We start from the raw sequence: 26809 nt of genomic DNA on the forward strand, positions 1-26809 counted from the left end.
CTGTTTCAGGTGTACTTTGATAGCAAAAATTTGAGACAAAAAATGTCTGGATATTAGGGAATAATTTAATAAATTCTTATATACAGCTTCAATAAAATATTTTTGAGGAATTTACAATGAGAAGATTTCAACAATATGCGAAACTGAATATTAAATGGGGTCTTAATTAAAAAGAAAAAATCATACAGAAATATATTGGGAAGAATATACCATAAATGTTTCAGTGCTCTGGGATGAGTTTTCTTCCTAAAACTTTATTTTGCAAGTTTTCTACAATGAACATCTATCTTATAAATTTGGTAACATTATTTAATAAAATCATAGCCTCTTCAGCTCTCACACCCTCTGAATACAGGGTTGTTAAATTAAAAAAAACATTCTGTTGAATCAGTATTATTGCAGTAGGTCTGTTTTTTGACTTAAAGAAATAGCTCTTTCTCTTTATTTAATGTAATGCTCCTTGTGAAGAATCTCGTATTTACCTCATATACTTTTTCTCATAGATTCTAGATTTATTTCACTTTCAAGATAAATTGACAGCACGACAGTTTCAGAGAGTTGCCACCACTACCTTTATAACTATGTCGAGAGAACGCCCACAATTGGCTTCGAAGTATTTGCTTGAGCCAGTGCTAGCCCCTCTCCATCGATGTTTAAACGCCGCAGGTAAAGGGGGAAGTCTGGTGGCTGTGTCCCTCTCAGGGATCTTCTTCAGTGTTTCAGATTTCAGTGACTTAAGTCTGTCTTTTGTCTCCAACTTTGCTTTCTTATCTCCCCAACTTTTTATGTTGAAAAATCCACCTCACGTAAGTTCAATGAAGAGTACCTTGGGTTGACCAGATGTTTCTTATCCTGGCCACATTCGCTTTATCTTTCTCTCTTTTTATAACATGTACATTTTTTCTGAAGCAATTGCTAGTTGCAGACATCATCTGATATACAGACTCGGTTCAAATTTCTCTAATTGTCTCAAGAATTTCCTTTGTAGCTATTTTCTTTTTTTAATCTAGATTCCAGTCAAGACTCATGCATTGCATTTACTTATTATATCTTTTTAGTTTTCATTAATGTAGAATAGTTCCCTAGCCTTTTGTTTGTCTTTCACCATGACGTTTTTTTTTCCAGATGAATACACTTCCTTTACCAAGGGTAACAAACCAAAACAAAACCACAAAACTCCAAACATGTAAAAACTCAGGGTGCTAGAAATACAAACTCAATTCATTCAAATTCAAGCCCGTCTAGGGGCGCCTGGGTGGCTTAGTCGGTTAAGCGTCCGACTTTCACTTAGGTCATGATCTCGCGGTTCATGGGTTTGAGCCCCGCGTCGGGCTCTGTGCTGACTGCCAGCTCGGAGCCTGGAGCCTATTTCGGAGTCTGTGTCTCCCTCTCTCTCTGACCCTCCCCTGCTCGCACTGTCTCTCTCTCTCTCCTAGAAATAAATAAAAATAAAAAATAATAAAAAAAAATTCTATCAGCTGCCAAAAAAAGAATTAAAAAAAAAAAAAAATTCAAGCCCGTCTAGACCCTTAGTCACAAACCCTAGTGAGGTGCATGTGAACACCAAGTCAGGGAGAGGAGGACAAGAGTGAGGCCAATAGAAAGGGTGTGAAGGGGGGCTCCCATGGCTTCCCTAGGGATCACCCTCACAGTGGTACCTCCACCTTCCCAGAGACAGTGAAGATTTACCAGGCCCTAACCTTTTGACACCCCCCACCCCTGGCCAGGGCATTGAAGGCCTATCTCTAATGATTCTACCCTCCCTTGCTCCATCCTCACTTGCTCTAGCTTTCAGCCTCACTCTTCTCCTCTATACTTTTGTCTGTGAATAGTAGTAAGTTTGGGTTGGGTACTGTTTAAGCCACAGTGAGGCGGGGGGCCACGGGAGACATGGTGGACACGAGGCGAGGAGAGGAGGAAAAGATTTGTCCAAGGATCCCTCTCTTTGAGGATCCCAAAGTGTATAACCAGCTCCTCTTTAAAAAAAATTTTTCAATGTTTATTTATTTTGAGAGAGAGAGAGAGTGTGAGAAGGGAAGGGGTAGAGAGAGGGAGGGACAGAAAGAATCCCAAGCGGGCTCTGCACTGTCAGCACAGAGCCAGACTCGGGGCTCAAACTCCTGAGCTGTGAGATCATGACCTGAGCTGAAATCAAGAGTCAGATGCTCAACTACCGACCGAGCCCCCCAGGCACCCCCAGCTCCTCTTTTGCACCCACTCGGGTCTGAGAAAGTGCCCTGAGGCGCGAGCAGCTGTCCTGGAGACCTGCCGGAGGAGCGCATGGGCTTGCTGGCCTGTGCTTGGCGGGGCTGCTGCTGTGTGAGACGACAGCGGCAGCTGCTTTTTCCCGTGGGTCAGGCTGCTGCCCAGCACAGCCAGGTGGGCGCTAGCTGCCCTGCCAGGTCCACGCGCTTGTGCTGCCCCACACCCTGGGAGGCCCCGCGTCGTCGGTGATGTTGCCGGCTGCCCTGGCCCGGAGGAGGAGGGCAGGGCCCGCTCATCAGTGGGAGCGGAAGGCAGGCCGTGCTGGTTGGTCTCAACTCCGTTGAGGGCTTTGGAAGGGGGCTGCCAGGGTCCAGCGGCAGCTCCCGCTCCCCTCGGTCCAAGTCCTTGTTCTCGCTGCTGTAGCGGCGCCCCAGGGCTGGGGTCAGGCTGGGCGCTGAGGCCACGCCGAGGAGGGACGGCATCCATCCTCACCATGGCATTTTTGAAGAGCCTCGGTTGTAAAATGTTCTGCAATTTGTATTTGCCTAATTGTTTCCTCATGACTGGATCCAGGTTAAATGTTTCTGCAGCAGCATTACATAGGATGACAGTATTTTTTCTCAGTCTCCATCAGGCTAGGGGACACATGTAGTCCGTTTATCCCGTTATTGGTGATGTTACATTTGATCATTTCATGAGTAGCCTGATTTCTCCATGGTTAACATACATGTCCCTGTAATTAATAAGTAATATATGGAATGGTAGTCTGAGACTGTGTGTCCTGTTTCCTGTTAAGTCTTTCAAGGTCTGGTTCGGTATCCATTGATGATTCTTGCCGGTAAAATGGTGACTTTCTTTTGTTATTTTAATTTGTTAGGTTGGTATTTTTTTTTTTGTAAAGAAGAGCTTTTCTTTCTCCTTGCCTTATCCCATTTTTGTTTAGGATTTTTTTTTCTTTTTTTAGATTTTATTCAGTGGGCTACCAAACATTCTTGTCATTCATTTTTTAAAAATATTTATTTATTTATTTTGAGAGACAGTGTATGCACAAGAGTGGGGGCAGGGCAGAGAGAGAGGGAAAGAGAGAATCCCAAGTAGGCTCTGTGCTGTCAGGGCAAACCGGTGAGATCATGACCTGAGCAAAAGTCAAGAGTCGGTCACTTAACCAACTGAGCCACCCAGGCTCCCCTCTTGTCATTCATTCTGATGCTCACATTTTCCCATGTTTGGCTGGTGGGTTTAGTTCTGTTTTAATGTCTTAGAAGATTGACATTTCACCACCTCCTCACCTCCCTTAGTATGTTTTTATACTTTACTGAAATTTTTCCCGACACTTTTCTGAATTTAATGCTTGGATACAGAATATTATTTCAACATTCTTTGTTAAAATAAAAAAAAAAAGAAAAAGCTTTCTAGATAGTAGTTCCTAAGGTTATAAATAAAGAAGAAGTTTGATGTTATGGTTAAACCAAATTTAGTTCTGTATAGACTTTTTCAAGAAGTTGTCCATAGTAAACATTCTTCTGGGTGTGTGTAGTGGGGGTGAGGTGGGCAGGGATAGAGAAAGTCTAATTCTTGTGCAACCTGGATCTAATCATGAGGAGACAATTAGACAAACTTCATTAAATTGAGCCTGGTGAAGTGAAATTTGTGATTACTCAGACATGATAAACATTATATATATAATGTATGTATATATGGGGTTTTTTTTGTTTTTTTGTTTTTTTTGGTGTCCGTGGATGGGCCTAAACTAAACATGGTATTTGAGTAAATAATTAAAATTTCTTTATATATTTGATACAAATCTAGTCTAGATTCAGTATATTCTTCAAAAAATGTCTCAAGGGGTGCCTCAGGTCGGTTGAGTGTCCAACACTTGATTTTGGTTCAGGTCATGATCCCAGGGTTGTGGGATTGAGTCCTGCCTTGGGGTCTGCACTAAGTGTGACACCTACTTGGGATTCTGTCTCTCTTACCCTTTGTCCTTCTCCCCTGCTTGCGTGCTTTCTCTCTCTAAGAAAATAAAAAACAAACAAAAAAAACGGGTTAAAAAATGAAGTATTATCTCTGTTGGTCTTCAGCGTTAAGGTCTAGGAATTCTTTCATTTTTTTTTTTAATATTTTTATTTATTTCTAGGAGAGAGAGAGAGAGACAGCGTGAGCAGGGGAGGGTCAGAGAGAGAGGGAGACACAGACTCTGAAACAGGCTCCAGGCTCCGAGCCGGCAGTCAGCACAGAGCCCGACGCGGGGCTCGAACCCACGAACTGCGAGATTATGACCTAGGCGAAAGTCGGACGCTTAACCGACTAAGCCACCCAGGCGCCCCTAGGAATTCTTTTATATCTAATTTCATGTATTAGGAGTATACCTCGTTACGAATCTGTTGTCTTGTCTATGACTGAATTAGGTATTGTAGTCTAAGGCAGTGGTCCTCATGGTGTGGCCCCAGGACCAGCAGCATCAGCATCACCTGGGAATTTATTAGAAATGCAACTTCTTGGTCTTTCCTCACACCTACTGAATCAGAAATACTAGTGTGGGTCCCAACAATCTGTGTATTAAGAGGCCCTTCTGGGGGCGCCTGGGTGGCTCAGTCGGTTAAGCGTCCGACTTTGGCTCAGGCCATGATCTCACGGTTCATGGATTCCAGCCCCGCATTTGGCTCTGTGCTGACAGCCAGCTCAGAGCCTGGAGCCTGTTTCAGATTCTGTGTCTCCCTCTCTCTCTGATCCTCCCCTGCTCATGCTGTCTCTCTCTCTCTCAGAAATAAATTTTAAAAACCATTACAAAATTTTAAAAAACACAACACGCCCTTCTGGGTAATTCAAATGTGTGTTCAAGTTTGAACACTGGTCTAAAAGCACTATTCTTGGGATATGTAGATCCGTTCCATCTGTGGGTCAATTATTACCTGGCCATTATTCATTCCTATTGGACATCTATTTGCCAGACATTTCTTCCTATGTTAGGTTATATTTGTAACATCAGCTACATATTTTGCATTGACAGTGTGTGTATAACAAAAAGGAGTATATGATAGTCTGACTGGTTTTATATAGATAGCCCCATCATTGCCACTGGGAAGAAACTCTAAAACATAAGCTTTCTTATTTTGTTTTTCATATCATACCACATTTTTAAGACTATGTGGCAATTATGATGAATTACAATATTTTATCAATTCTAAGGTGCACATGTTTTTAACATAAAAAAACTTTAATTTTGGGGGGTCTCCTGGCTGACTCAGTCAGTAGAGCATCCGGCTCTTGATCCTAGGGCTGAGAGTTCGAGCCCCATGTTGGCCGTGGAGCCTACTTAAAAAACAAACAAACAAAAAACCCCAAAACAGAACACTTTAATTTTGGAAATACTTTTCACATTTTAATAACACTGATATCCAAATGTATCTCACAATTATTGTTGGCCACGTAGCAATCGTGGCATTGTCTGTGCATCCAAATGAGTGTTAAAAGTCATAGAATGGATGTCAGGGACTTAGAAAAAAATTGTGAAGACAACAGTAGAGTGGCAAACTTTGTTTTTGTTTTTGTTTTTGTTTTTTTAGAAAATGTTTTTATTTATTTTTGAGAGAGAGAGATAGACCGAGCACTAGCAGGGAAGAGGCAGAGAGAGGAGACACAGAATCTGAAGCTGTCAGCACAGAGCCTGATGTGAAGCTTGAACCCATGAACTGTGAGATCATGACCTGAGCCAAAGTCAGACAACTGAGTGAGCCACCCAGGTGCTCCTAGAGTGGTGAAATTTTAAGAAATTTCACATTAGGGACACTTGGGTAGCTCAGTTGTTTAAGCATCCACCTCTCGGTTTNAACTGAGTGAGCCACCCAGGTGCTCCTAGAGTGGTGAAATTTAAGAAATTTCACATTAGGGACACTTGGGTAGCTCAGTTGTTTAAGCATCCACCTCTCGGTTTTGGCTCAGATCATGATCTCACGGTTGGTGAGTTTGAGCCCCGCATCGGGATCCGTGCTGTCATCACAGAACCTGCTTGGGATTCTCCATTTCTCCCTCTGTCGCTGCCCCTCCCCCACTCGTTCTCTCTCAAAAATAAGTAAAGTTTAAAAATAAAAAGAAATTTCACATCACCTGTACTGTTTCTGGCACAGAGGACAATATATTGTGGCAAAATGTGGATATCAGTAATGATGTTGAAATGTGTCAGAAGAGTTGGACTCTTAAATGTGAAGTATTCAGAATTCCTTATCTGTTTATCCCAATTATATAACTTATATAAGGGATGATATTTGATAAAATTTTATGTCTAAATCAATCTAAAAGAAATCGCTTAATACTTTTTTTATTAAGTTTTTAAATCTTAATTATGTATATTTAACAAAAATTAACTTTTTTTTCCTGGACATTATTCAGTGCTGATCATGATAAATGTACTGTTTAATCGCCATCACCTCTATCACACATTGCCCACTGACCTCCCCTCTTTTAATCCTTTTTATAAAATCTATTTTAAAACTTTTTTTTAAAGATTTTATTTTTAAGTAATCTGTACACACAACATGGAGCTCGCTGAACTCACAACCCGAAGATCAAGAGTTCTATGCTCCACTGACCGAGCCAGCTGGGCGCCCTATTTTCAAACTTTTTAAAGGGAACTTTTCAAACACATCTATAGAGAAAAGTAAAATAAATTCTTTTGTACCAGTCACCTCAACATAATTATTGACTGTCATTTTCACTTAATATAATCCCCAATTTTTCATTCATTAAATTTACAAGTAAAATTTCAAGTCATGTTTCATAGGTTACTTTTTTCTTTCTCGTGATACATAAAATAACAATGAATGTTTATAATCATTGGCATCATAGATTTCATGAAATACTGTATTTCATGTTGTATTGTACATTGGTAGCCATGTTGAATCTCTAATTTTAGGTGTTAACTTGCAGAACTATCTTTCTAGAAACACTTTCTTCCTTAGGTCCTGAGCTCTATTCAATGAGGCACTGAGTATGGGTAATTTTGTTTTTTGTTCTCTAGAGATTCCAGAGAGTGACATGGTGCCAGGGACCATTTTGGTGACAGAAGAAGAACTTAGCAGATGTATTGAGGATGTGTTTAAGGTTGGTTAACTTGAGTCACTAATGTTTTTAGCTAATATTTACACATAGTCTTTTAAAAAAACTTTTGCCTTTCTGGGGTGCCTTGATGGCTCAGTCGATTAAGCCTCCTACTTTGGCCCAGGTCATGATCTCGCAGTCTGTGAGTTTGAGTCCCGCATCAGGCTCTGTACTGACAGCTCAGAGCCTGGAGCCTGCTTCAGATTCTNAAAATAAATAAACATTAAAAACATTTTTTTAAATACATCAAAAAATATAAAATTAAAAAAAGTATGCAAATCAATGGATTTTTAGCATGTTCATAGGCTTGCACAGCCATCTTCACAATTGATTTTAGAGTACTTCATTGCCCAAAAAGAAATCCCACACTATGCCCAAAGCCTCTCTGTTCTCCATTCTCCCTACTCCTCATCCCTCCAGCCCTAGGCAACCACTAATTTACTTTCTCTGTCTATAGATTTGCCTATTCTGGACATTGCATATAAATGGAATTATACAGTGTATGATCTTTTGTGATTGGCATCTTATCATGATGTTTTTTAGGTTTATATTATAGCATGAAGCAGGATCTCATTTTTTTAAAGATTTCTTTTATTTTTAAGTAATCTCTATACCCAACATGGGGCTCAAACTGACAACCCCACGATCAAAAGTTGCATGCTCTACTGCCTGAGCCAATCAGATACCCCAAGACTTCATTTCTTTTTATTGCTGAATAATGTCCTATTGTAGATATAGACTGTATTTTGTAATCCATTCATCCTTTGATATATATTAGGGTTGTTTTTACATTTTAGCTATTATGATTAATGCCACTATGGACATTTGTATACAAGTCTTTGTACGTACATGTGTTGTCATTTTTCCTGGGTATACACCTAAGAGTAGAATTGCTAGATCTTATGGTAACTCTGTGTTTCACCATTTGAGGGACTGCCAAAGTGGCTGCACCATTTTACATTCCTATTAGCAGCATGTGAGGATGTGGAGTCAATCTTAAGTCATATTCTTTCAGATAAGAAGGCAGATAATTGGGGGGGGGGGACTATTTTCATTTTATTTTGTTTTTGCTTTGTTAAAGTGTTACTAACTTAAGTAATTTCTACACTCAACGTGCGTGGGGCTCAAACTCATGACCTCAAGACCAAGAGTCCCATACTCTTCCGACTGAACCAGCCAGGTGCCCCTGTTTTCTTTTCATTTTAAACTTAATGTGTGATATTAATGATGTGTAGATATAAAATTCTCACTTAAATTCAAAACTCATTCTCTGTAACACTCCACTTTTTACTAAAGTAAGATGTTTACTACCCTTTCGTTTAATTTCACTATTAAAAAAAAAGAGAATACCATTTACAGAGTTGACCTGACATACAAGTATAGCACCAAACTGCTTATAGACAAAACCTGACTTAATGAATATAATGCTGTTTTTGCTTTTTTAAATGCCTCATTTAGAGACTTATGAACAGAAAGTTTTTATATTCTGTTCTACGTATTCATAGGCAAGGACTTTTCGATTATAGAAAGAGAAGAAATTACCTAGAGCAGTCTAGAAAGTAAATGTTCTGAGTTAGAGAACAAGGCCCATCTAACTCTCATAAACCTTGTCTTCAGTCACACGCCGTCTGCGGAATATCATGATGAAAGCTGTTAAATGTTTGGGTGTGGAATGTCAGAAAGACTTGAAAGTGGTGTCAGGGGTAGAACTTAATTGTGACTACACTTTGTACAAACCCCTCATGAATTTCTGGGAAGTAAAAAAAAAATGCTTTTAGAGGAAAAAAAAAAAAGCAAATCTGCTTCTTTCTGGAAAGTGAATTAGCCTCTAAAAAATGGAGAGATCCAGAAATAGTGAATCCTGCCATTGTTCCTATTCTTGTTCCCCAAAAAGGGGGAGGAAAAATACCCTCCTAATTTGGTGAACAGTTTGGTGAATTTAAAACCTCTTGGAGAGGCAAGCAAAACATTAGTTTGCTGTAAACACTTGATTATGCACAAAAGATTGGGACGGTTATGAAAGCAGGAAGGGGTGCGGAAGGGTAATTATTCTCTCTACAAGGTTTTGGCAGCTCAGCTGCACTGGGAAAACAGAGGAAATGTGTATGTTGGGGGAAAATGGTAAACACTGTGTAAAGTTTAGCAACAAAGGCTGTGTTGTCTTTATTAACTTTCTGTTAATACTAAATTACAGAGCACAGCTCAAAGGCAGGAAATAAGGAAAACATCTGGGATAGTTGAATTGATCCAGCAACTCACTGGGTAACAAGAGGGTACAAGAGGGTGTTTAATTTTAGAGAGGCATTTGGGAACATGTCCAGTTCCAGTTTTCTCTCTCTTTATTGGATATAATTCACATACCCCACAATTGATACATTTAAAGTGTTCAACTCTGTGCTTTTAGTGTAGTCACAGGACTGTGCAACCATCACTACAAATCTGATTTTAGAAAATTATTGTCCCCCTAAAAGGACCCCATACCCATTACCCATACCCATTCATTTTCCCTTCTCCCAATTTTACTTTATTAAAAAAATTTTTTTAATGTTTATTTATTTTTGAGAGAGAGACAGAGACAGAGCATGAGTGGGGGAGGGGCAGAGAGAAAGAGGGAGGCACAGAATCTGAAAAAGGCTCCAGGCTCTGAGCTGTCAGCACAGAGCCCAACGCAGGGCTCGAAACCACAAACCGCGAGATCATAACCTGAACCAAAGTAGGACATTTACTGACTGAGCCACCCAGGTGTCCTTCCCTTCTCCCAATTAAAAAAAAAAAAAAAAAGGTTATTTATTTTGAGAGAGAGAGAAAACGTGTGAGTGGAGGAGGGGCAGAGAGTGAGGGAGAGAGAGAGAATCCCAAGCTGATGGCACAGAGCCTGATGTGGGGCTTGAACCCATGAACTGTGAGATCACAACCTAAGCCGGAAGTCAGGAGTTAGACACTTACACTTAACCGATTGAGCCACCCAGGCTCCCCTCCCTTCTTCTAATTTTGCCCCTGAGCCATAGGCAACCACTAAAATCAACTTGCAGTCTCTGTAGACTTGCCTGTTATGGATATTTCATATGAATAGACTTATGTAATGTGTGGTCTTTTGTAGCTGACTTCACCAGCAGGATGTTTTTAAGATTCATGCATCTTGTTGCCTAAAGCAGTATTTCATTCTGCCTAATGGTATTCTGTTCTATGGATATACTGCATTTTGTCAGTTGATGGGGATTTTTGTTGTTTCCACAGTTTGGCTATTGTGAACAATGCTGCTACATTCATGTACAAGTTATTGGGTGGACGTATGTTTTCATTTCTCCTGGGTATGTAGCTAGGATTGAAATTGCTGGATCTTTGATAACACTATGTTCAACTTTTTGAGGTACTGTCAGACTGTTTCCCAAGGTGGCAGCACCATTTCCATTTCCATCAGCAGAGTGTGAGAATTCCAGTTTATCCTCTCTGGCCAAGGCTAGCACTAGCCCTGGCCTTTCTCTTCTGCCTTCTCTCCCTGCCCTCCCCTTTTCCTCCATTGTCATAGCCTTGCTCGTGGGAGTAAAGTAGTATCTTATTGTGGGCTTGCCCTTTGCCCATTTTTATTTTTGTTTATTTTTTTAAAAAAATATATTTTTAAGTAATCTCTACACCCAACATGGTGCTTGAACTCAACCTGAGATCAAGAGTCACATGCTCTACTTACCAACTGAGCCAGCCAGGTGTCCCTCCTTTGCCCATATTTAAATTGAGTTGTCTTTTTTTTTATCCTTGGTGGGTTGAGGGACTGGATCCACCCTCACCAATAGCTCTCCCCAAAGAAATCTTCCTTACCAGTCTCCTCTTGGTCTCCACACATTTGTTCCTCCTCTACTTTCTTTTTTTTAATTTTTAAATGTTTTATTTATTTTTGAGAGAGAGAGAGGGATAGAGTATGAGCAGGGTAGGGGCAGAGAGAGTGAGAGAGAGACAGAATCTGAAGCAGGTTCCAGGCTCTGAGCTGTCAGCATAGAGCCTGACGTGGGGCTTGAACTCATGAACCATGAGATCATGACCTGGGCTGAAGTCAGATGCTTAACCAGCTGAGCTACCCAGGTGCCCCATCTCTACTCTCTTTCTGAATGGAAAGTTTTTATAGTCCTCCTCTCATTTTGTATCTTCTGTTGGAGTTTTTCTTCTTCTTCTTCTTCTTTTTTTTTTTTTTTTAATGTTTTATTTATTTCTAGGAGAGAGAGAGAGACCACGTGAGCAGGGGAGGGTCAGAGAGAGAGGGAGTCACAGACTGAAACAGGCTCCAGGCTCTGAGCTGGCAGTCAGCACAGAGCACGACGCAGGGCTCGAACCCACAAACCACGAGATCATGACCTAAACAAAAGTCGGACGCTTAACCGACTAGGGGCCCCATCTTCTGTTGGAGTTTTAAAGTCTATTTTATCTCAGTGCCTCACTTGACATTTCCAATCAAATGTCCCATCTGGCTACTATCTCAGTACCTAACTACAGAGCCCTTTAGGTCCTCAGAGCCTGTTTCCTCTTTACTTTATACCCAATCCAGATCAGGTTGGTTTTCTGATTAGCACCATAGTGGAATTAGAAGTAATAAATTAGAAGTTAGTTAGACTAACTAAGGCACACTGACAAGAGAATGCCAGCAGAGAGGATCAAGAAAGGAGACAGAAAATGTACTCCAGAAGGGCATAATAATTTGAAAAACAAAGTATGCTGGGACTGCTATGTTCAGCATACTTTGTTTAAGAAGGCAAGAGTTGCATCTACTCCATTGAAAAAATACTCTGTTCTGAAAGAGGTAAAATATAAATGCCATTTTGGTATTTAAAGAAGTAAGCCCTCAGCTTGCTGAATGAAATTGTGGCAGGAGCAATTATAAGAGAAGGCCTTTCTACGCTTGCATCCTTTACATACAGCAGGGAGTGCAACAGTGTGGCTCTGGTGCGCCAGGTGGAAAGGTCTCAACAAAACAGGTGTACACGTAGATGCTCATTGAATTGAACTGAAAATACAGCATAGACACTTGTATCTATACATAAATAATTCTCATCTTTTCTCTGTGTGTACCTTACATCTGGTAAAATTATTTAAGCCAAGAAGGGGATTTGTAGCTCAAATAACTTTTATTTATTTATTTTAATGTTTATTTTTGAGAGACAGAGAGAGACCATGAGTGGGGGAGGAACAGAGGGAGGGGGCGACACAGAATCCAAAGCAGGCTCCAGGCTCTGAGCTGTCAGCACTGAGCCCGATGCAGCCCTTGAACCCACAAACTCTGAGATCATGACCTGAGCTGAAGTCAGATGCTTAACCAACTGAGCCACCCAGGCGCCCTGCAGATCAAACAACTTTTAGTCCAATGGCTTCCTATTCTGTCTCCATTTTTAAAAATATTTATTTATTTATTTTGAGAGAGGGGTGGGGGCAGAGAGAGGGAGAGAGAGAATCCTAAGCAGTCTCTACACTGTCAGTGTGGAGCCTGACATGAGGCTTGATCCCAGGAACTGTGAGATCATGACCTGAGCCAAAATCAAGAGCCAGATGCTCAACTTACTGAGCCACTTGAAGAACCCCTATTCTGTTTCCTTCTGACTGAATGTCAGGGGCCCTAACCCTAGAATACTTAATGTTTTTGCCCTTCCTAATATGAGAGGGAAAAATGGTTTTCTTTTGCCTAGAGAGGTGAAGAGAGGCCTGGGTTGCATAGAGATGGGTTCTGGGTAGGGTAGGATGAGAGAATTAGAATTCTTTACAATTTGGACATTTTTTTGCTCTTAAGAGAACTGGCCAGAATCTGATTCTGGGTGGGGTCAGGGGTGGGAATGGGGAATGTTTCCTTTTAGTATTCCTCCCAATACTTGCTGAGACTCCCTAAGGCAGAAGAAATTTTAAGGCAGGGAAGGCTAGAAGGTACCTAATTAGTTTATATTCTTCATTCTCATTTCCATTTTATCTCTCTGTTTCCAGATTCAGGGAATCCCTGACTTTAATTATCCAAGTCTTATTTTATCCCATTTAATCTTTTTTTTATCCCATTTAATCTTAACAAATTTCTAATTAAAGTTACTCTCTCAGATTGGCCAATTGACTCCTCTTTCTGAATTGTTAATTGTTTTTGTAGAGCAACTTGTTATAATAGAATCTTAGAGCTGGAAGGAAATTTAGAAATATTTTATTTCTTTTTGTTGTTTTTGAATGGACTTTGTTTTTTAGAGCAGTTTTATGTTCACAGAAAAATCAGGTAGAACGTTAGAGTTACCATGTGTGTCCTGCCCCCGCATGTGCACAGCCTCTCCTGCTGTTAATAGTTCACATTAAGAGTGGGACATTTGTTACAGTTGATGAGCCTACATTCGCATGACACTATCACCAAAGTCCAGAGTTTACATTAGGGTTCCCTCTTGGTGTGGTACAATTTTTGGGTTTGACAAATTAATCCCTTATTTTCTAGTAAAGGAAACAAACCCCAAAAGACTGTGAAGCTGGGGTGCCTGGCTGACTCAGTTGTTAGAGCATACAGTTCTTGATCTCAGGGTTGTGAGTTCAAGCCCCATGTTGGGTGTAGAGATTACTTACGAAAAAAAAAAAAAAAGATTGTGAAGCAACTTGTCCTGAATCATACTAGAGAGTGCCAGATCTGGTCCAGGAAGCAATCCTTTCATTTCTAATCTTTCTCTCTCTGTGTTTAGAAAAGCTAATACTTGCACACCGTACAAATTGAAGAAGTGCAGAAGGCTTTGCAGTAAAAAAAAAGTAGTCTTCTCCCACCTATGGGTCTTCCCCAAAGGCAGTCATTCTTTCAGGTGTTTCCAACTCTAGTTGAACTATGCCTTTGAATAACATGCAGAAGATCAAAAGAGAGGTATTCTCCAGAGCTGTGGGAAATGCAAGTGTTAGGCTGTATGTTCACATTCTGTGGGACAATAGTGAAAACCACCTGGGCTCTAGAGTCCAGCAGACCTAGGTTGGACTCGGGCTCTAGGGTTGACTAGAGGTGACTTACTTAACACTTGTGTCTGAGCGATAAAACCAGGTAACTTTTGGTAGCTTCATTATGTTCTTTAGCAAATGATATGTGCTCAAAGGACTGTCAGTTCTCTTTTGGTTTGAGGAAACTCTTTTTAAAAAAGATTATTTTATGCAGTACTCTCTGAAAGCATGCTTAGTGCAAAATCCTATATTAGGTAACTTGGCTTGTCCTCTGCTTCTCACAAGTCTTAATTAAACTCAGTAAGTGCATTAGGAGTTCTGGAACATTACTATCAAAAGGATCCCTGTGATATTTTAGAAGGCAGCATTTGACGAGTTTAATCTTTAACAGGGGTAAAATCAAGTCCCAGCCTGTACTGAATTTCAGTGTTAGGATTCAGTCAGCTTGATTCATGTTTCTATTTCCACACGTATACATCCCTATAAAAGATAAGGCCATAAATTAAGAAGACAGTTCCATTTACAGCAGCATCAGCAAGTATTTAGGAAAAAACGTAACATTTGCATAGGGCTGTGTATTTTACAAAGTATCTTAAATGAATTATCTTAACTGGTACTTATGCCAAAAGCTTAATGCTTGCATTATAAATGAGGAAACTGAATCCTAGGGAGGTTTAAATGTCTTATCCGTGTTCACTCACTTAATATGTGATTTGGGGCAATCATATAGGTGTCAGGAACAAAATTCATGCCCGTTTCTGACTCCTGACTTCCTGGGGCTCTTTCACCTCTATCTACAGTGATCTCTAAGGGACGCGCCTAACAATGTAATGCAAGTTTAGTAAATGGAGTTTGTGAGGACTGCTTTCTATTTTGTTTTGCTTTGAATCAAAAACACATGTTTATTCTTAATACTTTTGACCATTTTGACTCCTCTGAGTTTTTCCGTTCCTTTTTAATTTAAATTTCTAGTCAGTCCCTCAGGGAAATTCAGTCCTTTAGATTTCAAAGATAGGTACTAACTAAGCCACAACAAGAACATCAGACCCCCTTTTGTTCAGTCTGCTCGCCCTTCCGTGGCTGAGGTTCTAGGATTCTTCAGTTAATTAACATTGATTGGAAAGCTTCTAGCTACAGCTTACTCGACAAAAAAGAAAACACAGGGGGCATTGTAATTCTCTCACAAAAATAGAGCTTTTGAGAAAATAAAAAGCATTCAGTGTGTTTTATTCATTCTTTCTTTCAGTTAATCAGTCAGAAAAAAATTTTTTTTTTTTTACCAAGTCCATACAGAATGCCAGCTACTCGGCTGGGTTTACAAACACAGAAATGATTAAGAGCCAATTACTGCCTTCAAGGAGCCCCCAGTCAAGCAAACAAGGAGTTACAGTAGTATGTGATGTACTGTTAACAGTACTGAGAAACATGTCTTTGTTACTTGTTAAGAGTGATCTCTGAGCTTAGACGAAGGGTTGTAAGGCTTAACCACAGACACCTCTTCTCATGGCTGGATCTGTGATAGAAAGCCAAGATGCATTCAGAAAGGAATGTGGAAATCCCCAAGCTGCCAGTAGGTCATTGGTACCCGTCTGTTTCCTTGACTGATCTGTTCTGAGCCATTGTGATTTTCATAGATTCATACTGGTCTCTTATTTTGCCCCTCAGCCCTGTCCTCCTGGAAGACCCAAAGGTAGACATGGAAGTTCACCTTTTCTTCGAAGCACCATTTCACTTACTCTCGGAGAGGCTTTTTCACACCAATTAAAAAAAATTTTTTTTACATTTATTTATTTATTTATTTTTGAGAGACAGAGAGAGAGTGTGAACAGGGGAGGGTCAGAGAGAGAAGGAGACACAGAATCTGAAACAGGCTCCAGGCTCTGAGCAAGCAATTAGCATAGAGCCCGACGCGGGGCTCGAACCCACAACCGTGAGATCATGACCTGAGCTGAAGTTGGACGCTCAACCAACTGAGCCACCCAGGCGCTCCCAACCAAACAACTGAAGATACCTTGAGAATCTGTCTCTCCCTTCCCTGCTTCAACTTTCCCGCCTCTTGGTATTTTGTTTGGTGATCTCTAGTTCTATAGATGTCTCAGGCAGCCAGAACATCTTTCACCTAATCGGGATTTCAGCTTTAAATTTCTAATTTCAAAATGATAGAAGGGAAGGCATGTGGGGAGGATTAGAAATTTTTACATCTTGGTCAAGTTTCAGTGTTTGTTTGTTTGTCTTTTAACCTCTTAATGGCTGAAGTACCGGAAAGATACAGAAGGGAGTTAGCAAATTTACAGTCAAGTCAGAGGTTGGTAGATTTGCCAACCTCCTTGTGCCCTAGATAAGGAAACTGAGACTCACATAAGTCAGTTGATTTGTGTTAAGTCTTGCAACTGTCAGTGGAAGTATTACAAACAACCCTATGTGAAATATACCCAGTAGGTATACTGCTGAGAAAAGGGAATTTCCACAGGTAGAAATAATACATGCAATATGGGATTGTGTTTCAGAACTTGAACTCCCATCCCACTTTGCCTCCAGGTGAGCAGGAAAGAACCCCAAATAGCAGGAGACTGCGCATGAGCACAGTCCAAGGAAATTCCACACCTGATGTTAGGGCAGAGATGGAGGGTAATAGGCCCTGTCCTCTGTGGGGCAGGAACAGCTTACTGTTGTGCCCTCACTGCTTCCTCAGTCTATACTGTCACCAGCCTAGCATGAAGGAGACTAGAAGGAACTGGCCCTAACAGTTTCTTCCATATGTACTATGACTTCATTGGAAAGACTGTTGTTATTGGTTTTTTCCTAGAGCATCAGGTCATTGTACATGCTGTCCGCAAGAGATCCCTGACTCAGTGCAGCCTCCTGTGTCCCTTTATGGGTCACTAACCTCAGGAATAAGTCAGTGATCTGGGGAGTCCACATGAAGTGAGAAGTGACCCGATTCTACTTTGGAAGTATACTGAGAGGGTAATGTTGGATGTGGGGTCCAGACCAAATCGTTAACCCGCATGTGAGTTGAGTGCTAGGCAAGAGACTGGCAGGAGGCCGCTGTCCTTGGAAAGGCCACACTGTGGCCCTGGACATCGACCGGAGACTCGGTAGAAGGCGGCTGTGTAACAGAGAAGAGTCTCAGCGGGAGGAAGGGGAGGTGGTGCAGGAGCTCCTGGCGCTACTCAGGAACTCTGGTCCCAGTTTGCAGAGGTTGCAGGACTGGAGTATTAATAGCCTGGCAAGCCGGGCCTACTGGTTCTGAGGGGAGATGGCAGGGATAAAGTTGGGGTGGCTTAGGGACTGAAGCAATGAAAACATGTGCACGGGGAGGTGAGTATTGGGAGGCCATGAGTACGTGTTTTGTTCTTTTTCAAAAATTGTGGTAAAATATACATAACATTTACCATTTTAACCATCTTAAAGTATACAGTTCACTGGCATTAAGTCCATTCACAGTGTCACACAGTCATCACTGCTGTCTAGTTCCAGAACCTTTTCATCACCCCAAATGGAAACACTGTACCCATGTACCAGTCAGTCCCCATTTTGCCCTACCCCCCCCACCCCCCTTAAAACCACTAATCTGCTCTCTGTCTCTGGATTGAGCATGGATTTTCTGTCAGGCAGATTTGTGTTCACCCCGGCTCTGCCATTTACTAACCGAATACCTTGGCTCAACTAACTTTGCTTCTCTGGGCCCTAGTTTTCCACATTTTTAGAATGGGAATAAAAATGCTTACCCTGCAGGACTCTCGTGAGGATTGATTGTATGTTAAATGTTTAGCTGAATAACCTGGTTTATTCTTTAGTAGATATTACAGTAAAATGGTAGTTATTGTTTGCTTCATAAGAACAGTAACGGAAGTGGTTCCTTTAAATTGTATACTTCTGTAACAGGTGCTTATTCACCAAAAATTCTGGTAATGCAACTTAATCGTCTATTGTAATAGGTGCCAAAACAGAGAGCTTGCCTTTTGCCTTCTAGGCTAGTTGAAGAGGTGAGAAAGAACTATATATTCTCTGTGTTACAAGCTCTAAAGTGCTACTGGAATTTACTGGAGGAAAGTTATTAATGGTGGTTAGATGCTTACTAAATATTTGAATTAGTGAATGAATGGATGAATAGTTGAACAGTCAAATACATAGCAGTCCTGTGGAAAAGGTAGAACGTTTGAACAGCCCATCTAAAACTTTTGAAAAAAAAAAAAAAGTACCTCTATCAAGGAAGTTAGAGGGAGGTAGCTTTGGGCTCAATACAAAGAGAAATTTCCTCTTAATATTGGAAGGGAGGTGGCAATCTATAAGTGTCATAAAGAGGCCATTTGTTTGAGATATCACAGAGAAAACTCTTTGATCATTTTTTTCTAAATACAAAAGCAGTACTTGTTCAGAAAAGTATAACAAGAGAACTTAAAAATTGGAGGAATTTATCAGTAACAACATATACCTCTGAGAAATGGGCTCGATAGAATTCATGTTAAAATTTGAGGTGCTTTGTCTCAGTCAATCCAGTAAATAAAGGAGAGTTAACTCCATTTGGTTTTTTGTTTTTTGTATAAAAGATGCTGATAAGGAAGGATGGCTCCATAGGGATTACTTCTGGGAACACAGACAATGGAGCCAAACAATAGGCCCTTACGTGATCTGGGGGAATCTCTCTCTCTCTCTCAGTCTCTCTCTCTCTCTCTCTCTCTCTCTCTTTCCTCTTGTAATAGATGATATCATAATTAGGCCTGCATATTACTGTGAACACTGCCATACCATGCACCCCATTGAGCTGGGCTTATGGAGATTAGATCATGCACAGGAAGCTGGCTCCTTGGTTATCAGGCTCCACAGAGATGCTGGGAGGCTTAAGTAGTGTAAAAAATTAGGATCGATTTAAAGGGACAGGGTTCTCTAAGAAAGCGCAGAGCCTCTTCCAGCTGGTGCCTCCATGACCTTTAGGATCCCACAAAACAGCATTGATTCCTTCTTCACTTAAACACAACTTAATTAATAATTTAACTGAAGCCTCAAAGCATGGACACAGATCATGATGATAAAAGGAGAAAGCTGAGGAACTGACTGTGATGACACTCTCAATGTGTGTTCCCAGAACTATGCCAGCATTTTTATCTCTCAGCTACTGTGTTAGATTCTTGAAACAGATTATTAAAATTATAACAACCTCCTATGAAAAAAAAATATACCAGTCTCCTAAGGTAAGGTCAGTCTTATTTTTAAGGACGAGGAAATGGAAGCTTAAAGAGGCCCTGATTTACAGAAAGAATGTTGAAAAAATAGTATTTTCCTCTTCTTTTTTAATTTACCTGTTTTGAATTATTATTATTGTAATTGGTCTCCTTGTTTTAGTCTTCTTGTTAGATCACAAGCAATTGAGAACAACTCTTACTCACTTTTATATTCACTACAGTGCCTAAGACCATTATTTGATTCCAGTGGCTATTCAGATAAACTTTGTTGAATGCATTTGTACTATCCTTTTTGAAGTGACAACTGTGTGAAATAATTACCATTAACAAAAATCAGCATCTTCACACACTTAACCCTATAAAGTCAATGCTGAGTTAGGAGCACATTGTAATTTCTTTTTTTTTTTTTTTTAATATTTTTATTTATTTCTAGGAGAGAGAGAGAGATAGACAGCGTGAGCAGGGGAGGGTCACAGAGAGAGGGAGATACAGACTCTGAAACAGGCTCCAGGCTCTGAGCTGGCAGTCAGCACAGAGCCCGACGCGGGGCTCGAACCCACAAACCGCGAGATCATGACCTAAGCGAAAGTCGGACGCTTAACCAACTAAGCCACCCAGGCGCCCCAGGAGCACATTGTAATTTCTTTTAACATTTATTGAACTGGAGAGAATAGGACATGCCCGTGTGGTTACATGTTAAGAGTAACAGATCTTTTTTTTTTTTTTTAATTTTGAGAGAGACAGAGAAAGTGCATGTGTGCATGAGTCAGGAGGGGAGGGGAAAGGGGAGAGGGAGAGGATGAGAAAGAGAGAGAGAGAGAGAGAGAGAATATGAATCTCACGCAGGCTCCACGTTCATTGAGGAGCCTGATGTGGGGCTCAGTCTCACAACCCTGAGATCATGACCTGGACCAAAATAAAAAATTGGATGGTCAGCCAACTGAGCCACCCAGAGTGACAAATGTAGAGTAGGTGATGTTTTTGGGTTTGGTTTTGACTTTCAAATCTAAGTTTAAGTTCTTTTGTTTGGTATTGCTTCTTAGTTCCTAAGAGCAGGCCTTTTGGTAATTAGAGGATTATTGCATAGATGAGTAATAGACAGACTAGCAGGAGACACAAAGGTAGTCAAAAGCAGGAGAGGAAGGGGTCAGAAAATGGGTTCATTTACCCATTTTGCCCCACAGTTCTTCAGGCTGCACACGAAAGGGCACTGCTCCTGCTCAGGCTTCCTGTGCCTGTCTGCCAATCTCAAATGGTTCTCTCAGCCTTAGGGCTAACATTATTCGGTTTAGGACTACAGTGTTGCCTAAGATAAAACTCTAAGCTGTGCTAGGAGGTATGTGATATTTGATTCCTGTTCCTCGGGCCTTGCACTCACGGCGCCTCTTGCCATTTTCTTTTCCCCAGGTGTACGTGGTCGGGAACGAACCTTTGACGGTTTTAATGGATTCCCTGTTTCCAGTCTTGGGTGTGCTTTTCTCCCTATACTGTTTTACTAAGCAGAGCGTGTCTCACATAAGGTAAACAACCTGGAGAACTTTATTTGTTTATAAATATTGAAATCTTTCTTGTATGTTGTTCTTATTCTTATTTTGAATATAAAACTTAAGTGCCACTTTGTAGTTGTTTTTTTCTTTCAAAATCAGGAAAGCATTTGAGGAGCCTCTTACTCTGCTCCTCTGGGAAAAGAAAGAGCACTTTTCAGACTGCTGAGGATTGGATGTAATTTTTGGAATGGCTTCCCTCAGCCTCTTTCCTAGACATGAGAGATGAAACCCCTGCTTACGTGTGTAAACATGCCCCTGTTTGATCAGTGAGAACTACTGGAATTACATGTCTAGGAAGGAGGAAGTAGAGAAGGGATCATAACTACCTTGTGGGGAAGGAGAAATCAGGTTGGGGAAATCTGGATCTGAACATGGCACTCTGTAATTTAGACCTGGATTTGGTACGAGTGCCGCACAGTGTTGTTTGGAATGAAGGGATTTCTTCATCACCCAGAAAATAATCTTTTGTGTTGGGGTTTAAGTAGGCTTCATTTTGTATCAGTTCTGTTATGTTGTTTCCTCCTTATAAGGGTTTATATCCTTTTTAAAGTCCTAGAGATTTCTGACATTTAGTGTTTGGAAAACCCCCACATGTGACCTGATGTACAGTAATAGTACCTTCTTCATAGGGTTGTTGTGAAGACTGCATTAAAATGTTTAGCACTGTCCCTGGAAAATAGCTGATAGATGATCGTTGTTATCATTGTTGTTAGGTGGTGAAGGAAAGTTCTCATTCTTTTTTTGTTTGTTTTTTGTTTATTTTTGAGAGACAGAGAGAGCGTGAGCAGGGAGGATCAGAGAGAGAGAGAGAGACATAGAATCCAGACAGGCTCTAGGCTCTGAGCTAGCTGTCAGCACAGAGCCCGATGCAGGACTTGAATCCATGAACTGTGAGATCATGACCTGAGCTGAAGTCGGACGCTTAACCAAATTAGCCACCCAGGATCCTGGAAAGTTCTCATTCTTACGTGTTTTTTAAGCTCACATACTGCCTTAGACTCTAACTTTTGGTCAGCACCTCATTGTAGTCCAACAGCTACAAGGGAAAACACAGTGGAAAATGAAAACTATCAGTATGTGAATTTGGCTTCAAATAACTGTCCATAAAATAACCTTTGCCTTAGTTTTGAAACCCAAATCCTCACAGCACTGTCCTGCCCTCGTCAGAGTCCAAGAAGAAAGAAGTGAACATTGATCCCATCCTTAGCCTAGCTGATTGGCACAGATGAAAGGGGCTGAAGAATCAGCAAGAATCTTTTGGCACGCTGTTTCTTGGTCACCTGCTCCTGATCCCACTCATACATGGTTTTTGTCAGTGTAAACTTTCATTCACAGTGCCTGACCCAAAGGCAATGATACACTTGGAATTATTGTTGTTGTTTTTTTTTATTTTTTTTATTTTTTTTAATAGTTTATTGTCAAATTAGTTTCCACATAACACTCAGTGCTCATCCCCACAAGTGTCCTCCTCCATGCCCAACCCCCCTCCCCCCACAAGAATTATTGTTTTTTAAAAATCACGTGGGGCTCCTGTGTCTTAATCAGGGGGGCTTCTAGGGCCAAAGATTAGCCAGTCACTCATTGAATTTCTGGATATTCGATATATTCTCAAATTCACGGGAAGCATACTTTGCAGTCCTGCGTTTCAGTAGCACTAGGTGGCTGTGCCAGCATTTAGAATGTAGTGGAACCTGACAGTCTTCCTTTCTTTTTTTATGTTAGCTTGTTAGATGTGTAGAGTAAGATGACAAGCTCATTTATAACTGCTTTTTCTGCCAGGTCACTTTGCCAAGAGATCTTATTATGGATTCTGGGGAAGCTGGAGAGGAAGAAGGCAATTGCCAGCCTGAAAGGATTTGCAGGATTGGACAAGTCTGTGTCCCCTCTTCCTTCTCTGTGTCAGTTTAGAGCAGCCACTCAAGGTGGCATCATGATTACCATCAAAGAGATCATTTGGTGAGTCCACCCATCCTTTTACCCTCTGTCTTCTGAGACAGTTGCACCCAAAAGACCCTTCCCTGACTTGTCCACTAAGGGGCGCTGGTAGAACGAGAGCTAGGACTTCAGGCAGCTGAGGTGCTGCTATTAATAATCTCTAAATGAAATGTGAGTGCCTTAAATAATCCTGCAGGTTTTTTCCCCCGGATGCCAGCTAATAGTAGGTGCAATTTGCTGGAGCCTCACAGCTCTGCCTCATAAGCCCACTTACTTCACAAAGGCTTTGCCAGTGAATCAGAGTAAAGGGCAGACACATGTTTACTCTCCGCACCATGACGATCCAGTTCTCTTTCTGACTCTCCAAATGGTCTGTGTATGTTCAGAGTCAGACTTACTCTTAAGGGAAATTGTCTGAAAGCTATCTTTTATGTTAATTTTAGGATGGGGGTTTCTCCTAGGGATCATTTAGAAGGTGCTTAATAAATGTAATGGAATATGGGGCGCCTGGGTGGCTCAGTCGGTTAAGTGTCCAACTTCGGCTCAGGTCATGATCTCGTGGTTTGTGAGTTCAAGCCCCACATTGAGCTCTGTGCTGACAGCTCAGAGCCTGGAGCCTGCTTCAGATTCTGTGTCTCCCTCTCTTTCTGCCCTACCCTGCTTGCTCTCAGTCTCTCTTGAAAATAAACATTAAAAAAATTTTTTTAATAAAAAATAAATGTAGTGGAATGGATAATTTATTTCTCCAACATCTTGCAAGTATATTTTAAATTATTTCCACTTTCTAGGTGATATGTGTAGATATTATTACCTCATAATGTAAGTTCCTGTTGACCAGAGTCCATATAGTTCTTAACTGCCAGCAGCTACTCAGATTTTACATATGTTCAAAGTGTGACTGTTTGTTAAAGTGCAAATTTAATTTTTTATTCAAGGTTAACTTAGTAAAGTTATAAAACACTCTTTCAACATGATGGACATGAAGAAAATGAACAACATACATTGACTACAAATGGAATTATCAGTACAAACCCAAGCTACTTATTTCCCGAGAACCGTTGAGCACTAGTAGGTTTTGTAGTTGTAACTATGCCCCTGAACTGAAAGAGTTTAAAATTTCTCAACATGGTTATTTTAAAAACCCTTTGGAAGAGTTTAATCTGGGACCAATTTAGTGACTATATAGAGAATTTTGCAGTATTTGACTTATCAATAGTTAAAGTTAATTGCTAGCTTAACAAGTCTCTGGTGTACATCTTAGTGCACATATGTCAAAATTAACAGTTCTTATTGAAGCTATAGTTTCTCTTCATGGCAGCAGAAATTGAATAGGCAGTAGTTGCATGAATCTTTCCTGCCAGAAGCAACAGATCCTTAACTTAAGGTTTCTCCGTGGACTTCTAGGAGTCCATAGTCCTTCTGAAATTACATGCAAGAAATATTTTATGTGCAAACCTGAATTTTTTTCCTGAAAATAGGGTCCATAGCCTTCATTTGATACCTAAAGACACTCCATATCTCCAAAAAGTTAACATTTACCGTAGCAGAGAAGTGCGTGTATGCATGTGTGTGTGTTGTGATTTTATCTTTTGTTCTAAAGATCTTGATCACAGTGCTAGTCCCTTAAGGGCAGGTCAGTATCACCTCTTACCTTTTCCCTATCATTCTGCTCAGGAGCCCCAGTTTAATAAAAGCTTTGTTTAAAGGAACACTAAAAGAGCGGCTTAGATTTCATGGTCTTTTTTGTTTTTATTTTTCTGGAACTACATATAACTACAGTATTCGGAATGGACTCTTTATCATTGAAATTTTAAGAATGATATAGAGCTTCTTTTTTTTATTTTTATTTTTTCTAAATTTTTTTTTTTTTAATTTATTTCTAGGAGAGATAGCGAGAGACAGCGTGAGCAGGGGAGGGTCAGAGAGAGAGGGAGTCACAGACTGAAACAGGCTCCAGGCTCTGAGCTGGCAGTCAGCACAGAGCCCGACGCGGGGCTTGAACCCACGAACCGCGAGATCATGACCCAAGCGAAAGTCAGACGCTTAACCGACTAAGCCACCCAGGCGCCCCATAATGATATAGAGCTTCTTAAGGTCATTGTTATCATGTCTTTTTAAAAAAAGTATTTGAATATAGTACTTCATTTTGATAGGATGGTTCACAGAAGCATAGAAGTGGGGAAAAAAACCATTTCAGTTTTTTTGCCTAACAAAATCTGGGGAGATAACATGACTGATCTGAAGGACTCTGAAAGATTCTGGGATAATATAGGAAGTAATCTTAAGCTTAGTTTATAGGTTATTCATTCTACTATAGGGATATGAAGGCCATGTTATAGTGAACTGGCAAATTGGGACTTACTGCCCTACGGGATGGGGCCAAATCAACTTTAATAATTGTACTTTTCAATGAGATGAAGCAACATCTATCATTCTTTTCTCAGTTTGGTCTGAAAAAAATGTTATTTCTTCTTTGATCATAAGAGTAACATACCTTCTTTGTATAATACAAAAAAGCATAAAGAGGAAAACAAAAAGCAACCACCATCCTATTCACTGTCCACATTTTTTTAAATGTTTTGTCTTCTAGGGCATCTTTGTGCCTCTGTGTTTGTCTATGTGATATAGCATGATAATATTGTATCTTGGCTTTTTCACTTGTCTCATAAATTAAAACTAAAAGCCTTAGTACCTCATGAGAAATTTCTTGAAACTTTTTGCAGAAATCATAGCCCTGCCTTTAATACCTTAGCCATATTTTATTGCTTGGAAATTTGGCCTCCTCAGTTTTCTGAGCCTTTATGGATGTTCATATTTCAGCTAGTTGGTTCTTATTAGTTGAGACTGACTGCATCTCCCCCTGTAAGGATAGTGTCTTTTCCTTACTGCCCATAAACCTTCAGTGACTCATCAAAAAAAAAAAAAAAAAAGTCTAACTTTCTTTGAATGGCATCCAGGGTCCTCTATGATCTGACCTTGCTTTGCAGACTTCTTTCTTTCTGTTCTTCCTCGGGAACCGGAATATCTGCATACAACCTGTACTCTAGTTCCTCCTTGCTCTTTCAATTTATTGAAATAATAGAGTTCCTCAACATCCATCTTTAAAAAAAATTTTTTTTAATGTTTATTTATTTTTTGGGGAGGGGAGAGAGAGAGAGACAGTGTTAGTGGGGGAGGGGCAGAGAGACGGAGACACAGATTCTGAAGCAGGCTGTAGACTGAGCTATCAGCACAGAGCCCGGGGGCTCAAACCCATGAAGCATGAGATCATGACCTGAGCCAAATTCAGATGCTTACCCAACTGAGCCACCCAGGTGCCCCATACCATGTAACTTTAGAAGATTTTTATGGAGTTTCAAAAAAAATATCTCTGGTGACACTGCCAAGATGAATCTTTCCACATGTTGCAGTGACAAAGATGAAGATGAAGTCTTGTACCAGAAGGTGTCCTCAGAGCAGTGCCAGGTAGAGCACCTTGGGGACTTATTATGCCACTGCCAGGAGTGTGGTTTGGCAGGTGACTTCTTCATCTTCTGCTTGCAGGTAAGAACTATGCATGGTAAGGACATGGTCAGCCTGATTTCAGGGAAGTACCAGGGTCCCCTTTGGATTTTCAGGGTGGTCATAATTTTAGGCCCTAAAATTAAGGCCCTAATCTAACAGAAATAATAAAAGGATGTAAGAGTGGTTTATTTTTTGTAGCCTTTGGGGTGGTAAAAAGAAAAATAACTTACCTCCAGCAGTACACATACGATCAAACTATTTTCCGAGATAATCTGCCCTGAACTTTTAGAGATAACCAAAGCATACTATTGATCTATGAAAGGGTTAATCTTTGCTCTGTGTTGACAGTAAGAACTCTTTTGAAGTTAATAGCAGGTTTTGCAGTTATGGAGTAATCCCTTATCCTTTCTGACT

At 40.6% G+C, this 26809-nt stretch overlaps 1 protein-coding gene across 1 annotated transcript in view; it reads left to right on the forward strand.

The window, feature by feature from the left end:
- The window catches only part of TANGO6 (transport and golgi organization 6 homolog), a 189208-nt gene that overhangs the window by 31079 nt on the left and 131320 nt on the right, over positions 1-26809 (forward strand). Inside the window, exons 6-10 of the mRNA XM_077755658.1 lie at positions 504-666; positions 7223-7305; positions 20817-20929; positions 22736-22912; positions 26302-26434. Of these exons, the coding sequence (XP_077611784.1) occupies positions 504-666; positions 7223-7305; positions 20817-20929; positions 22736-22912; positions 26302-26434 (669 nt within the window). The remainder of the gene's footprint in view (positions 1-503; positions 667-7222; positions 7306-20816; positions 20930-22735; positions 22913-26301; positions 26435-26809) is intronic.

Source organism: Crocuta crocuta, unplaced genomic scaffold (genome assembly GCF_008692635.1).
Source record: "Crocuta crocuta isolate KB4526 unplaced genomic scaffold, BGI_CrCroc_1.0 scaffold152, whole genome shotgun sequence".
Taxonomy (NCBI): domain Eukaryota; kingdom Metazoa; phylum Chordata; class Mammalia; order Carnivora; family Hyaenidae; genus Crocuta; species Crocuta crocuta.